Raw genomic sequence first — 15,949 nt, 5'->3', positions numbered from 1 at the left:
CATTATTGTCTTTGGTGGTATTTAGTTATAATTTTACTAATACAACATAGGTTTCTATAATTATATTTATATTACAGTACGAGCAAGATATGTGGGTGTTTTGAGCTTTAGTCTTCTTGGTTGAAGTTCCATTTTCGGTATCAGTCTCATTTCATAGTTTTTGTGCTGTAATAGTCGCAGGATATGCTTACTGCTGCTTCTTTTTACTGTTTCAGTGACAGTGTCTATGCCGAGGTCGCGGCTTCGGTATCACAATCACTATTAAGAACTTCCTGGTGTCGGGTATAATGTGCCTTGATTAAAAATATATAATAAAATATGCCCTCGCATATGTACAGGGTGGGCCATGTAAAATTAGCTTTTTGAATCGGCTATAGAAAAAAAAACGAATCAATATTTTTTCAAACTTTTTTTTTTTATTTTGAAGACTGAACATTATCATTTATGAATGAAAAATTATATCGTTCAAATGACTACCACGACTGGCTTTACAGTAGGTCATTCGATCAACCCAATTTTTAAGCACATTTTCGATTATTTGGGCTCCAATTTCATGAATGGCAACTTCGATTTCGGGTGTGAAAGCATCAATCGTCTCTGGATGGTTCGCATAGCATTTGTCCTTAACGGCTCCCCACAAAAAATAGTCCAACGGGCTTAAATCACAGCTCCGAGGCGGCCACTTGATATCGGAATTCAAAAATGGTAGCCAAAAGCTCGAGTGTAACTTTAGCAGTGTGACAAGTTGCACCGTCCTGTTGAAACCGAATGTCGTCCATGTCATCCTCTTCAATTTTTGGAAACAACTCGTTGAGCATGTCACGGTAACGCTCGCCATTTACTGTAACCGCGGCTCCTCGCTCATTTTCGAAAAGAAATGGCCCGTCGATGCCGCCAGACCAAAAACCGCACCATACAGTGACTCGTTGTGGATGCATTTGCTTCTCTACTGTAATGTGTGGATTTTCTGAGCCCCAAATCCGACAATTTTGCTTATTGACGTAGCCACCGATGTGAAAATGAGCTTCATCAGAAAAGATGATTTTTCGGTAAAAATGCTCACCTTCGGTCAAACGATTTTCTGCCCATTTTCCCAATTTTGTTCAAGCGTATAGCGTCCCATTTCGTAAATGTCAAACCTTTAAGTGAATTATGAACACATTTGACATGTCATTTGTGTTATAATTCTCAAAAAAATAGGTGGTTTAAAAAGCCAACGCTATATGGCCCATCCTGTACAATTTTCAATTCAATTTTCTTAAGATAACCTGCGCAGCTTATTCAAAATTTACTATACAATCTACAACGGTTTTGTTGTGAGTGCTGTGAGTAGTAAATTTTTGCCACAAGAAAAAAAAAACTCGTGAGGGTCGTATAACCCCAATATACTATACTTATGTATATGTTAGTGTGTAATGAGTGGCATTGCTATTGTATGCAAAAGTATGGACTAGGCCTGTGTTCAGATTTGTGAACCAATTTATTTGTTGCTGGATTACGCTTTTTTTTCTTTCTTCATTACTATTTTTTCAGACCAAGGAATATTAAAAATGGTGTTTCCTGTTTCGTATTACTGCTCAAATAGGAGCCGGAATGATGAGAACTATGCTGCAAACTAGACTTACTCTTTCTTATAAAGCGAATATTCTTGAAAAATATTTAACGATGTTTTGTTTTAGGGTCGTCGGATGGGCAAGTATACGAGCAAAAAAGTGAGCATGAGTTCCGTACGTAGCAATTTTTGAACAGTAATAATTTATTCTCTTTTTTTGCGGTATCTTGATGTTTAATATTTTGTATTCGGGAATTTACAAACACTTAATAGAGTGATACTGAAATGCTTTCATCGGGAATTAAAACAAGCCGGAAGATTTAGATATAATTGACGCTTACACACTTTTTTGGGTGCTTGGCGCCACACTGTCGAAGAGAAGTTTTTTAATTTTGTTAAAATACGTTACCATACTTTTTAGGCCACTCAATGTGAATTGTATTCTCATATATTTTTACTCAATTTGTTTAATTTTTGTAAAAATTAAGCCTTGGTAAAAATGTTACATGCCGAATTTTTATTGCAGTTGATATTCGTTAATACAGGGTTTTAGTAAATTAGAGAGTACAGTTTAGTCGGATGTTATAACGAATATACCACGTACATACAAATATTTATGGACAAAAATTCAAAACCAAAAATTTATAGGTCCATTTTTTGTTCATTTCGGTAATAACAGCTTAAAGAAAATAAGGGCGTATACATAAAAAAAAAACAGAATTGAAACACATTTTAAAGCTTAACTTAATTTTTTTCACTAAAATATTTTTATATGAGACACTATATAGTATTTGGATTTTTAACTTCTCACTTCGCATGCCCTACTACAAATGTCCATTCAAAATCTTTCCAGGCATGCTCTTCTGAGCTTGTTTCTATGGTTTATTGGGCAGTGTTTAGCGATTCACAGATCGCTTATGGCTCCAGTCGACTACGCGAATAACAATCGTTAGGTAGTGCTTGAGCTATCGCACGAATATTTGCAACTTGCTCTTCCAAATCGTATAAATCTTTTTCATACTTGTCGATCCATTTCTTTTGCGCATTGCGTAAGTCGCGGAACTTCTCAATACGACCAGTTAAATTGACTCGATTCAATTCGATCTCCACTTGATCGAGGCGACTTTCTATGTGAAGAATGTGAATTTGGTAATATGTGCACAATCATTCCAGTTCCATAATAAATACTAACCAAGTTTATCCAAATCGTCCACATTAATATCTTTGAGATTTTCCAATTCTTCCTTGATGTCATCGAGTTCTTGTATAGACTTATCAATCTGACCCTGTGCTTCTTGGGCGCCAGCCTTCGCTTGACCAACCTAAGTTGTGGACAATAAAAAAAAAAGAAAAAAAAAGTATTTTTTTAAATCCACCTTAGTTGAAGTTACCTTTCGTTTAGCATCATCCACCAGGTTATCGTCTTTGTTAGCCGATTCATCCAACTTAGCAATGCTGCTCTCAGTAATTTGTACGCGGTGATTGAGTTGATCAGCTTCATCATGCAGCTTGCGGGCATTGACTTTGGTATCGTTTGCTTTTTTGCGAATTATTTCCGCATCCTAAAAATATGTAGAATATAAAATGTTTTGAAAATTGAATTGTTTTTCAAATGATAAATATTTAGTATACCAAAAAGGTGACTGTTTATATCTTTCGAATATTAGCGCTTTTTCAAATATTCGAGATACTTACGATACGCCATTTTAGTTATCGCCTTGAGCTCTTTTTTGTTTTGGGAGCTAAAAAAAGCCGCAGAGGGCCAAGTCCGGTAAAAGTAGTTGCTGAGGGGGATTGATGTTACAAACAATGAGAGTTCATTTATTATGAAATAGTCATTACTGGTCATTACTGGCCATAACTGCTTGTTTCACAATTCTAAATGTTTTCTCTTTTCTTCTTATTCTTCTTCTCCCCCAATTTTCATTAATGCAATTGGGATTTCGGTGTCATAACCGTATATCCATGTTTTATTACCAATTATGACTTTTTTAAGAAACCCGAAATCGTTGCTAACATCATTCAATAACTCCTGAGTGATGTTCGTGGTATGTAGGTAGAAGTGGCAATCGGTCTCCAAACCCTCTCAGTTAGACCATTGCCGATCCGTGGTGATACCACAGTAACAATTTATCTGCTAAAGCGTCGTTCAACCATTTTGTCGTAATTGCAAACTCATTAATATGGCGGACACTTATATCCCTAAGGTCAGCAGTATGATTTATGAAGGTTCTAAGCATCACGAACAGAGAAGTTGTCTAACGGGTGGAAGACCTCCTCTTTATTCTTGCAGCCTCTGCACGTCGAAATGAAGTACGTCCCATCTTTGAGCATGTCGAGTCATGAAACAGTTGCTCAGTTACTCAAGACAACTAACATCGAGACGTTTTTCCTTGACCGGTTCAATAGCGCCTTCGAGCGCCTAGCGTCCCTGCAAATTATTTTGTAGCATTACATGTCAGTCTATCAACTCATCTTGTGTTGGCTTAAGTGGCAATGCTACTTGTACTCGTACAACGCAGTTTGTAGGTTGAGAGGGATATACCTACAATCTCCATACCAAGAGCGAGGAGAGTGGTAGCGCCCACTCTCACTAATTTGTCATTGCCGCTGAAGCCTGTTTCTAATCGTTGTCTTGTCGGCAGCCGTCCACCAGAATATAATCCCGTAAAGGAGGATGGGCCCTATACAGAAAGTGAGTGTTCTTTGGAGAAAGACCAAAGCTGTGTCTTATTGTCTATTTGCATGAGAATAGAGCAAGAGTAGCTTTCTTTACTCTGCCCTCTATTTTAATGTTCCAATTTTGATTTTTGTCGAGAATTATATCTAAATATTTTGCGCTATCTCCTATTTCTAGCCTTACACCATTTTATGTTGGCATCACAAATTGTGGAATTTTTTATTTCCTCGAAAACAGCACTAATTCTGTTTTCTGAGGGTTAACATTCAGAGCGCTTTTGAGAACCCATCTAGACAGCTAATTAGAGCGGTCTGCAATGTTCATGCGACGGTCAAAATTGATCAATTTCGAAGCAAAAATCGTCAAGCACACCAAAACAAGTGCGAATTTAAATCTGTCAAAAGAAAACTAAAAACGCAAGTGACGGATAAGGACATGTTGGAAAAAAAAATGGAAAAACCGAATGTACGTAACGCGACAAACTTGAAGAGTCACCTTTTTTCGAACAAACCTCGCATGTTTGTGTGAGTATGTATAGGTAGTTACATACCTGTGATGCCTGTTCGGCATACTTCTCTTGCGCCTGCTGGGCGTTCGTTTTTGCTTCCAGCGCATTTTTATTCGCACCCATTAGAGCCTAAAAGAAGGAACAAAAAAAAAAAAAATGATGGAAGCATATATGGGATAAAAGGATATAATTAAAAATCGATGTTTGTTTACCTCTCCCGCCTGTCTTATTAATTGTTCGGCATTTTCGATTTCCTGCTCGATACTTGGTACTGTCTTTAGTGCTAGATCAGCTTTTTCCGACGATTTCTGCACATCAGCCTGAAAGCCTATGATTACAATGTACCGTTATTACTTTGCATCTCAAAACTAAGTCTCAAGCTGCACATACCTGCCAAAGTGTGGTATGTGTTATTGGCTTCTTTCAGTGTGTTGTCGCCTTGTTCAACAGCTTTTGTGGCCTTATCAAATGCTTCCTGAGCTGTCTTTAGAAGCTTGATGTCGTCTTGTTTTTGTTCGTTCGCTCTTTAAATAGGCAACAGAGAGGAAAGTCAATATTTTCTTCTTACCTGAATTTTTATGCACTTTGTGTACTCACCTGAGAACTAGAAGGTCGGCTAGTTCATATTCTTCATCGAAGTCGGCAAATATGTTACCATTGCTATTGGATATATCGTTAACTTGCTTCAGCATGCGATCAGCCTACAATTAATTAATTCATTTACGTACATGTGTAGATCGCAAAATATGTATACTTGATTACCTCTTCATTTGCGGCCAACGCATCCTTCTTTAGCTTTTTGATATCGATTTCAGGTGCGCTTAGTCCGTTGACATCCGTTAGCATAGTTAGGGCGGCGTCATAAACTTCGTTTGCTTTCGTCAGAGCATCCTTAGTTGTTTGTGCTACATTGGTCAGTGATTGCTTTACGGTATTCAACTCCAAACGCACCTCCGAACGCAGTTCGTCGCTGGGAATACAAATTCAATAATTATATTTCTTTCTCCCATTGGATCTAACTTATGGCTGGTACTATCTACATCATTAATAAAAGTACTAACCTAACTTTCTGTTGTAAGTTGATGGCACTCTTAGCCAACTCATAGGCTTTCTCCACTGCTTCATTGGCATCCTTGGCATTCTTCAAGTCGACTTGTGCCTCAGACTCCAAGCGGTCAGCTAAAGCGCGCGCTTCACGTGATATCTCCGATATTTGATCTGATTGCACACCGAACTCCACAGATTTATTCTTGGCTTTGGCCAGTGCCTGTGCGCCATCATCATTTAGTAGATTCAGCGCATTCTGTAGTTCATTCTTGGCAGCCTCAATAATATCGTGAGCATTTGTGTAGTTTTGTCTAGCCTTAACGATCTCATGGTTAGCTTTGTCCTGCAGTTCGTCGGCGGTAACGAGATGAGTACGGATATTGCTGAGACGCTTGTGTAGGTCATCCAATACTTCAGCATAAGTCTGACCGCTTTCACCAGCACCATATTTTGCATCGGTTAATAGTATATTCACTTTTTCTTGGACAGTTTTCAATTTAGCCTCAAATTCCTCATCGTTGGTAACGGGTGTGCGCGCAATCTCGTCTAATGTTGAGCTGAGGTTTTGCAATTTGGCACGATGCTCGTTAGCCGCATCTTGCACTAGATTATAACAATCCGGACAATCGATGCAACCCAGATGACGGTCATATTTGTTTTCCTTACAACGATCACAACGGCGACCCTCTACATTATCATTGCATGGGCACTGACCATATTGATCGCACTGGAATCCCTTCGAACCGCTCTCATCACACTCGCATGTCTTACAACCCTCCTGGGAGAATCCGTAATGATAGACTTCACACTGATCGCAATGTTGACCAACAACGCCTTGCTTACAGAAACATTGGCCGGTGAATTTGTCACAGGTGGAATTGTAGCTACCAATGGGATCACACATGCAGTTCTCGCAACCATTACCCGACATAATATTGAAGTAGCCCGGCTGACACTCGCCGCAGTCACGACCAATTACATTTGGTTTGCAATGACACTGACCAGTGACTTGATCACACTGTGTAATACCATCTTGATTTTGTTCTGTGCCCGGTGGGTAGCAGGTACAGCGGTCACATTGACCATGTGGTAAAGCCAGTGGATCGCCGAAATGTCCTGGTAAACATTCATCGCAGTGTTTGCCAGCGGTGTTATGTATACATTTGAGACATTCACCGGTAGTACGATTGCAATTACCTACTGCATTGGGATCCACGTTGCCGTTACAGTCGCAGGCTTTACACGTTTGTACAGCGCCGTAGAGGCCAGTTGGATCGCCAAAGAAACCGTCCGAGCACATTTCACAGCGCGCGCCATAGTAACCAATTGGGCATTCGGTACAAATTACAGTATCGCCGTTAATTTGCATGCAAGCGCCGTCATTGGGACAGGGGCAACGTTTGCAATCGTAAGGTGTGCCGCCCAGGGCGTTGCCATAGTAGCCACGTGCGCATTGGTCACAGTTGTCGCCGGCTGTATTATGCTGACAAATGCAACGTCCGGTTTCTGAATCGCAAATTTCGGCATGACCGTTACAGTCGCAAGGAATGCAAGGCATAAATGGACCACCGCGTGCTGGACTATGCCTGTAACCAGGCGCGCAAGATTCGCAGAACTGTCCCAAATAACCCTCTGGGCAAGTACACTGCTCGATCCATGTAGCAACCTGACCGGCAGCGCCTCGATGAGCCGTTTGCAGTTCTACATCGTCCAAAATAGCTTCTCCTTGTACGGAGTAGGTAGCGCGAATTTTTATTGCTGTCAAATTGGAGAGTATTGATAGAAAACCACGGGACGATTGGGTGGGTTGCCACTGGTAGTCGCGGTGTTCGTGCAGCCGGAAAGAGTATTCCTTCACACTTTGATCGGGCAATCCATTGCTCTGCGCAAATATCGGCAAAGAAATCTTGGTGCCAGCGCCCTCCAAAATAACATCACTAGCACTGGTGCTGGGTGCAATTTGGCCAACCAATTGCAGTTTGAATTTTAAGTCGCGATTATATGAGGCGCGCTGATCGCCAAGGAAGCGATCAGGTGCCAGAAAGTAGATATATTCGTTGCCTTGTGCGGTCGTGCCTATACTGCGGCTATACTGATTATACTTAATATCGACATCGCGGTTGAAAATATCCATGGCAGTCCAACGTTCTTTGTGCTTATTGAAGTTCGAAGTTATTGAAACAACAGAATAATGAGGCGCGGTTTGACATTCAGAGGTGTGACCGTAACAGAAGCAGGGTGTGCAGCCGAAACGATTCGCCAGATCTAAGTTGAAGAAACCAGGTTTGCATCTGCAATAGCGAAATATGATATTCATCAATATTCAATACTTTGAAAATTAACTGTAAAACCTACTCGTTACAACGTTTTCCCTCTACGTTTTCCTTGCAGTGGCAAATGCCAGTATCCGGATTACATGATGGCACATTGTCAGCAGAGCCACGCACATCACAACCACAAGGCTGGCAGCCATGCTGACCGAATTGATAATAATTGTTGTCACAGCGATTACATTTTTCACCAGTTACACCGGGCTTACATTGACATTTGCCGTGACTATTGCATTGAAGCGAACGTGAGCCCACCGGATCGCAGTTGCAGTTGATACAGTAGCCGTCTTCGCGCATGTAGTAGTTCTCTTTGCAACGTTCGCAGTTAGGTCCATCGCGATTCTCCCGACAATCCAAACAGTGACCACCATGTCCAGTTATATTGAACAGATGTGCGTCAAAGAAGCATTTGTCCGCAAAACCATTGCAGTTGCAAGCTGAAAAGTATACGTAATATACATACATATAGACAATACATATTCTACTTTGTCAACGCTTTTGAGGGACAATTACAATTTACAAAATACCAGTTGGTGGTATGAAAATTGAATTTGTTTGTTTCAAGCGAATAGTCCCAGTGATGATGACCCTGCGGCTGAACCCATAACGCAAATACCGTTAACAAGCGCAATATCGATACAAGTAAAAATAGACCGGTAGTCATTTTCGTCTGGTCACTTGCCTAGCGAATGTGCTACTGTGCTAAACTCTTATTCTACCAAATGCCACATATCGGCATTTGTGAGTGATCTACACACTCTAATACCACTACTATGTACGGTAACTAAATAATCCTGTTTTCACGTAAAGCGCAAACATTGATTTGTGGGACCACTCTACTCCATCCCCCTCGGCTTCCAACACCAATGCTTACCTTTGCATTCGTTGACTTCAGTGGATGTTGCCCTTTTCCATTTTACGTCATTGTACAAAGGCAGACACTTTTCACAATCCGGTCCATCGGTGTTGTGACGACATTCGCAGACCAATGTGCGTTCGCCGTGCATGCCGGTGCTGGCTACGCACTTGCTAGCGTGACCGTTACACTTACAACGTGCGCCCACTGCGATATCGGAGATGGCGTAAAAGTATGATTTGAGTACCTGTGCGTCACCGAAGAGCTCATCGCCGAATGTGTTCAGACGATCCAAGGTGATGCGTATGTCGGTGGCTGTGACCCATTCCTACAAATAGAAAGCGCATTCAGTTCGGTGTAGATAGAAGATTTGGCTGAGTTAGCGCGCGGTGCAGATTGGCATTTGTGCTAAGTGTTCTCAGATTACACTTGCACTTACAAACATACATATATTATAATTGTGAATATATTATGGGCGTGTGTTGCTCACCTGCAATTCGCTGCTGCGTTCAAAAATGATACCACTCGGCCGGCCCTCTAGCGTGGAGAAGGCGATTTCACCGTCACGCAACGGTGATATGTCACTATATTCGCCGGTGCAGAGCGCATGCGCCTCGCCTTCACCCTTTAGTATGGCACGCGAGTCAGGCAATGAATATGTGTCACGGCAAGTTGCACTGTAGTACTGATACGGAGTCCATTCACTGTTTTCCGAAGTACGTTTATAAATGGCGAAAGACTCGGGACGTGGAGAGCGGAAGAGGATGCGCACATAGGTGATATCATACGATTTACCTACAAAGGAAAAAGTTCAATTGCGAGGCTTACAGCGGCAGTATTTTTGGCGGCTTACCTAACTGCAGCGTCAAGTTGACGTGGTTGGGATGTTGAATACCCTCAAACATTGTCTCCGACTGCCACCATGTGGGGTTCTGTGGGTCGTGAAGATCGGTGAGGTACGGTGGGTAATGATCTTCATACCTAAGCAAAAACAAAATTTTGAAATTGTTGTCGATTAATATTTGTATGATAATCGAGCCTTTATTCGTTTAATGATTTAGACTTACCTACAGAATTCGCAATTTTTATGATTCGGATTCATGGTTTGTATACAAAAGTGATTGTCGCCATTCTCACCACAAGTGTTTGTGGCCTCTATTTGTAGCTGATAGGCGGCATTTATGAATTCTGGCATACATTTCTGGGAACGTAGACGAAAAGGGTTTTTAAGTTAAAAATCAGAGTTAGATGCTTGAAATAATTCTTAAGGATGTACAAATAAAATCGAATAAGCATTTATAAATTTACATATGAACTAACTCCAAAGAAGTTTGTAGGACTTTTGGTGAAATAAACTAACTCTTTAACGACTCTGAAACATATATGGACCAAGTAAAAAAATTATCATAACTTGATTAAATCTCCATGAATTACTTATATTTTCTCCCTTGGTTAATATTTTGTAGAAGGTTCTGAAAATCCGAAAATATTTTGTGAATTTACATTATTTATTTGTTAGAATTTTTTAATAGTTATGGGTTGGCAACTAAGTAATGGCGGGTTTTTTTTAGAAAATCAAAGACAATTTTTCATGAAACTAAATAACTTTATTCTGTAATGTATTGCCCATTTTACATCTTTCAGGCAGCATCATAATCCCACGATCATAAAACTTCTGGTTTTTATTAGCAAAAAACTGAATCAGGTACGACTTGATATCATCACCATTTTTGAAATTTTTTCCATTCAAGGAGTTTTGTAATGATCGAAACAAAAAGTAATCCGATGGTGCAAGGTCAGAACTATATGGTGGATGTGGCAAAACATCCCAATCAAGCTCCAATAATTTTTGCCGAGTGGCCAAAGATGTGTGTGGCCTTTCATTGTTAATACCTTTTCAATTCGTCAATTCGGGCCGCTTTTCTTCAACTGCATTGTTCAATTTCGTTAGTTGTTCAATGTAGACATCAGAATTGATCCTTCGTTTGGGTTGTAAGAGTTCAAAATAGACAATTCCTTTGTAATCCCACCAAACTGATAACAAAACCTTCTTTTGATAAATATCAGCTTTTGATGTTGTTTGAGTCTGTTCACCTGGCCTGCTCCACGATTTTTTTCCGCTTGATGTTGTTGTAAACAACCCATTTTTCATCGTCAGTTATCAGTCGTTTTAAAAATGGATCATTTACATTACGTTTCTTTGGCAAATCGCAGCTGTTAATGCGTTGCGTGAGGAACCCATGTATCGAGTTTTTGAACATAGCCAAGTTGTTTTAAGAGATTTTCAATGCGTGTATAAGATACATGAAGCTTCCCTGCAATCTCACGTGTTGAACTGTGACGATCCGAATCGATTATTGCTTTGATTAGGGCGTCATCAACTTCAACAGGACGAGCAGAGCATTTTGCATCTTTGAGTAAAAAATCACCAGAACGAAATTTGGCAAATGCATTTTTCCACTGCCCTTCTTTTAGGGCTTCGACACCATAAACGGGACATAACTTTTTGTGAGCCTGCGATGCGGTTTTCCCTTTGCGGAAATAAAAAAGCAAAATATGACGAAAATGTTCCTTTTGATTTTCCATTTTTCAACGAACGCCAAACGAAAACTACGCAACCGATCAAAAAACTTTTTTTATTGATTAACAGCTGAAATGCCAACTATCAAATAACAAAATGTGTTTTACATTTGTACTACGTCTGCAAACCTAAAAATTCAACTGAAGCCTTCTATGAATGAAATCCGCAATTACTTAGTGTTATAATTAACAACAAAGGTCTGCAAAAAAATGGGTTCGGAATGTTCTATAAAAGTGTAGTGTGATTTCCGAAGTAATTTTTTGCGTAGAATTCGAATCCGGGGTTTAAATTGCTCTATCAAAAGTATATTAGGCCGGGTCGATTTGTGGGGAGGCAAAAAAATCGCCCATTGCTCTGTGAAAATCATATTCTAGGGATCAAAATAAGAAACTTTGCCGAAGGAACCAAACCTCTAAAACGAATTCTGATGTCCCCCAATTTGGGTCGAACTTTTAGTGTCTTTTGTGAGGAGGCACAAAAATCGCCCATTGCTCTGTGAAAATCATATTCTAGGGATCAAAATAAGAAACTTTGCCGAAGGAACCATACCTCTAAAACGAATTCTGATGTTCCTCCAATTTGGGTCGAACTTTTTAGTTTCTTTTCTCATGCAAAGGCCAAAAATGGTGATATTTTGAAATGATTGTATGTCAAACCCCCAGGGGAGTTCCAGGGGGTGTGCCACTGGCATGGGTGGATCGGCTGTCCAAAGTTAGTGGGGGGTCGGTCATACATTTGAACTCGATTGGAGCACTCTAAATGGGTCAAAGTGGGATTTTTCGTTCGACCCAAATTGGGGGACATCAGAATTCGTTTTAGAGGTATGGTTCCTTCGGCAAAGTTTCTTATTTTGATCCCTAGAATACGATTTTCACAGAGCAATGAGCGATTTTTAAATCGACCCGCCCTAATATATATTATATATATATATATGCATACATATGCATAGTACAATTTCCTTTAACTTCGGTTGGAATGTAGACTCAGAAGTATTTTGATAAACAAGCTTAAATATAACATGGGCATAAATTTTCACTATCCTAGGATCCCTTTTTGTATTTCTTGCTGAAGTGTCTAGTTTTGGTAAAAAAGTGCGGTCGTCACCCAGCAAGCAATATCAAACACCTCATAAAAGCTGCCTGCCGGCCGGATTATCTCAGCCAAACAACTAGCAAGCAAAAAGCACGTCAAAATTTTCTACAGTTTCGACAATTTTCCTTATTTGTAAATGTTCATTATTATTTTTTATAAAAGCACGGCTTATTGTCGAAAAAATGCCATATAAAACGCAGTTTCAGACTTACTTTCATCGCAATTCCACGGTTTTTGATTATAGCTTTTAGAAATATTTTAGCTCATTAAATTTTATTCAAGTGGAAGTGTTGGGTGGTCCAAATTTCCCATTAATTTTTGATAATTTTCACCGGAGTTGCAATTTTCTCCATATATAGGCCACACCCCAATATGTATATATTATAAAAAAAAACAGCGATAGTTTTTAACCACTTCAGACTCGCACTAAACTTTAATAAGCTAAAAAATGGCGTGCCAAAAGTTGTTCTATAAATTTTATCTAAAAACTGTGGCATTGGCATGAAAAGTTCGAGGAATTTTTCTAATTTTGTATAATAAAACTTGAAATATTTAATTTAAAATAATATTAAACATTTTTGTTAGGTAATGACCTATACTTTCATGAAAAAAATAATGAACATGCAAAATAAAAACAAGAAGAAAAGTAATAAAATCTGGTCATAATTTTGATGTCCCATCATTTTGCTGCGGGCTGTACATATATCTACATATACATATGGTGAACCATTTAATGGTATCTCAAAATCACGCATGCTTTGTTAGCAATTCCCATACGGAAACCGAACTTTCCTTTCCTCTTCCAACAGTCTTTAAATTAGACAATATACATATACATACGGGTATGAACTTATATTTATATTTCGATCATACTGTATTATAAAAGTGACAAATAATAGCAAATTAGTCTGTATGGTTCGAATTAATTTATATTAATTTAAGTAAATTTGTCGACAAAATATGCTATGCACAACTAGTATTAAATTACATACATGTATATATACATACAGGGTTTGATTGAAAAGTAATGAGCCTTCCCGCGCAGAGCGTCTGCCAGCGATCAACCGAATCGGCTGGTGGGGGAAAATGATCGTAAGACCTTCCCCTTCCACTTGAAACTGGTCCCAGTTCGCTGGCAACGCGGTGCAGTCAACATCGCTCCGCGCGTGAAAGCTGTTTTAAAAGTGTGTTCATTAAACGGGCAATATGATTTGTGGTGCGTTTGTGGATGATTTCTGCTACTATATCGATGTCGAGGTCGTGATGAATATCTTCGTTTGGGACATACCAGGGTGCATTGGTTATAAAGGGTTTTCCAGTAATAGGTGTTATTTTGGAATGGATTGCGCTATCGAGAGATGATTAACGATTTTTTATGGCTGGAATTGGATGATATTGATCTGGACAACGTTGCCACACAAGCAACGAAACCATTGATATTTTTTTTTCTGTGTAAAGTTTCCGGACCGTGTTATCTCTCGAAGAGGTGATCACAATTGGCCACCGAGATCTTGTGGTTTAACACCTTGTGACTTTTTTCTTTGGGACCACGTGAAAGAGAAGGTCTACGCTAACAGCCCTGGGTCGATGCAAGACCTCAAAGATGGAATTCGTGAGGCTATCGAGGACATAGGGCAGTCACTTTGCAATTCGGTTATGGAAAATTTCATGAAAAGGATATTGTCCTGTAAGCGTGGTCGTGGTGGTCATTTGCCTGATGTTGTTTTCCACTATTAACGGCATACCTTCCTCTTTATAACGAAATAACCATCCGATCATTTATATAAAAAAATGGCATTTTTCTTGGAATATCAAAATAACACCTCTTATTGGAAAACCCTACAGTTCTGAGTATTTTCAATTGTAGTCGTTGAAGAATGTTAATATTACTTTTGCTTCCAGCTCCCTAAATGTCTATGCCGTATACAAATGTTTTATTCAGCAATGACAGTTTGGGGCGCCTGCCAAGTAGCCAATATAGTTGTCGGAATCTGTTTTTTACCTCATTTCTTTTCAATATATTAAATCAAAATTCAAACTAGCATTCATTTTATTTATGCTCCAAAAGGAGGAAATTTTATTTCTTTATTAGTTTTCCCAAAGAATTTGTAATAATTTTTTTCTGTGCGAGTTTGAACCAGTTTTTGAATATTTAACCAATTACGGTACCCAAAGAAGTTTCATTTAATTTGAAGAAAAAACATATTTTGTACGAGTATACATTTTTAATGTGACATAGAATATTTCAAAGCGGTGGAATGAAATGGAAAATATGTTTTGTTTTAATATTTCAACAAGTTTAAAACTGGTTATTTTAGAAACATATTGGACTAGATTTCGTTTGCTGGTATGAACTGGTATTTCGCTGATGCATAGCCGGGCAATCGACATTTCGGTACTGGTATAGATAAATATTGCATTTCTATATCGTTATTTTGTACTAAAACTTTAAATTTCAATGCGTAGAAAAATCTATGAGTGTCTATTCTGACTTTTTGACTGATCTGGTAGCTGTAATGAATACTCATTTTTAAGTGTTCCCCTTTTTGTATATTAGAAATAACGGGCTAAAATATACTACAAAAATATTAGTCATAAAATTCTATTATAAGTCTCTTAATACTCGATGACGACTTAATAAAACGGGCCTAAACTTGGTACCTACTCACGTTGCTACCACCTCATTTAGATTCTTTCAAAAGACGCGCCAAAATGTTGTTTTAAAATAAAACATGTAGCGATTTAGATTCCTTTAGGTTTCACTATTTGTATTAAAAAAACGGTTCCAAACAATTTTATGTGAAACATTAAATGATTTAAACGTTCCCCAGAGGAAGTCTACAGGTACAATCAATCAAACAGCCGATTCATGAATGTCGAATTGCTGACGAGATACGAGGGGTGCGTTTTATATTTCAGGATTTGGCAACCCTGGTGTTACAATCTGGCAACTGACAGCTGTATCGCAAAGTTTGACATTTTTTGGCTTTTACTTGCTCAGAACGTTTTGAAATACCAGCGCTATTTGTGTTGTTTACAGTAACTTAAAAGATTCATCTCGGTAAAAAAATGGAATTAAATCGTGAACATTTTCATGCGATTATTTTTTACAACTTTCGACGTGGATTAACTCAGCAACATTGCATGGATGAACTTAATTCATTTTTTGGCGATGAAGCTCTATCAAGGACCAGTGTTTATCGATGGTATGGTGAATTCAATCGTGGTCGTAGTTCACTCCAAGACGAATTTCGTGAAGGTCGTCCAAAATCAGTTGTTGTTCCGAAAACCATTGATTCTGTG

At 39.0% G+C, this 15,949-nt stretch overlaps 1 protein-coding gene across 4 annotated transcripts in view; it reads right to left on the bottom strand.

Moving 5' to 3' along the window:
* Positions 1-2,046: 2,046 nt before the first annotated feature.
* The window catches only part of LOC128859987 (laminin subunit gamma-1), a 32,398-nt gene continuing 18,495 nt past the window's right edge, over positions 2,047-15,949 (bottom strand). For all 4 annotated transcript variants that reach the window (XM_054097178.1, XM_054097177.1, XM_054097179.1 and 1 more), the window contains exons 3-16: positions 10,041-10,174; positions 9,827-9,954; positions 9,464-9,768; positions 8,992-9,301; positions 8,143-8,554; positions 5,802-8,078; positions 5,503-5,710; positions 5,338-5,441; positions 5,131-5,264; positions 4,953-5,068; positions 4,783-4,869; positions 2,944-3,114; positions 2,745-2,874; positions 2,047-2,679 (exon numbers count right to left, since the gene is read on the bottom strand). In XM_054097178.1, the coding sequence (XP_053953153.1) occupies positions 2,468-2,679; positions 2,745-2,874; positions 2,944-3,114; positions 4,783-4,869; positions 4,953-5,068; positions 5,131-5,264; positions 5,338-5,441; positions 5,503-5,710; positions 5,802-8,078; positions 8,143-8,554; positions 8,992-9,301; positions 9,464-9,768; positions 9,827-9,954; positions 10,041-10,174 (4,728 nt within the window). In that variant the 3' untranslated portion in view covers positions 2,047-2,467. The remainder of the gene's footprint in view (positions 2,680-2,744; positions 2,875-2,943; positions 3,115-4,782; positions 4,870-4,952; positions 5,069-5,130; positions 5,265-5,337; positions 5,442-5,502; positions 5,711-5,801; positions 8,079-8,142; positions 8,555-8,991; positions 9,302-9,463; positions 9,769-9,826; positions 9,955-10,040; positions 10,175-15,949) is intronic.

The sequence above is a fragment of the Anastrepha ludens genome, chromosome 4, assembly GCF_028408465.1.
Source record: "Anastrepha ludens isolate Willacy chromosome 4, idAnaLude1.1, whole genome shotgun sequence".
Lineage (NCBI taxonomy): Eukaryota > Metazoa > Arthropoda > Insecta > Diptera > Tephritidae > Anastrepha > Anastrepha ludens.
This window is presented reverse-complemented; position numbering and strand designations above follow the sequence as displayed.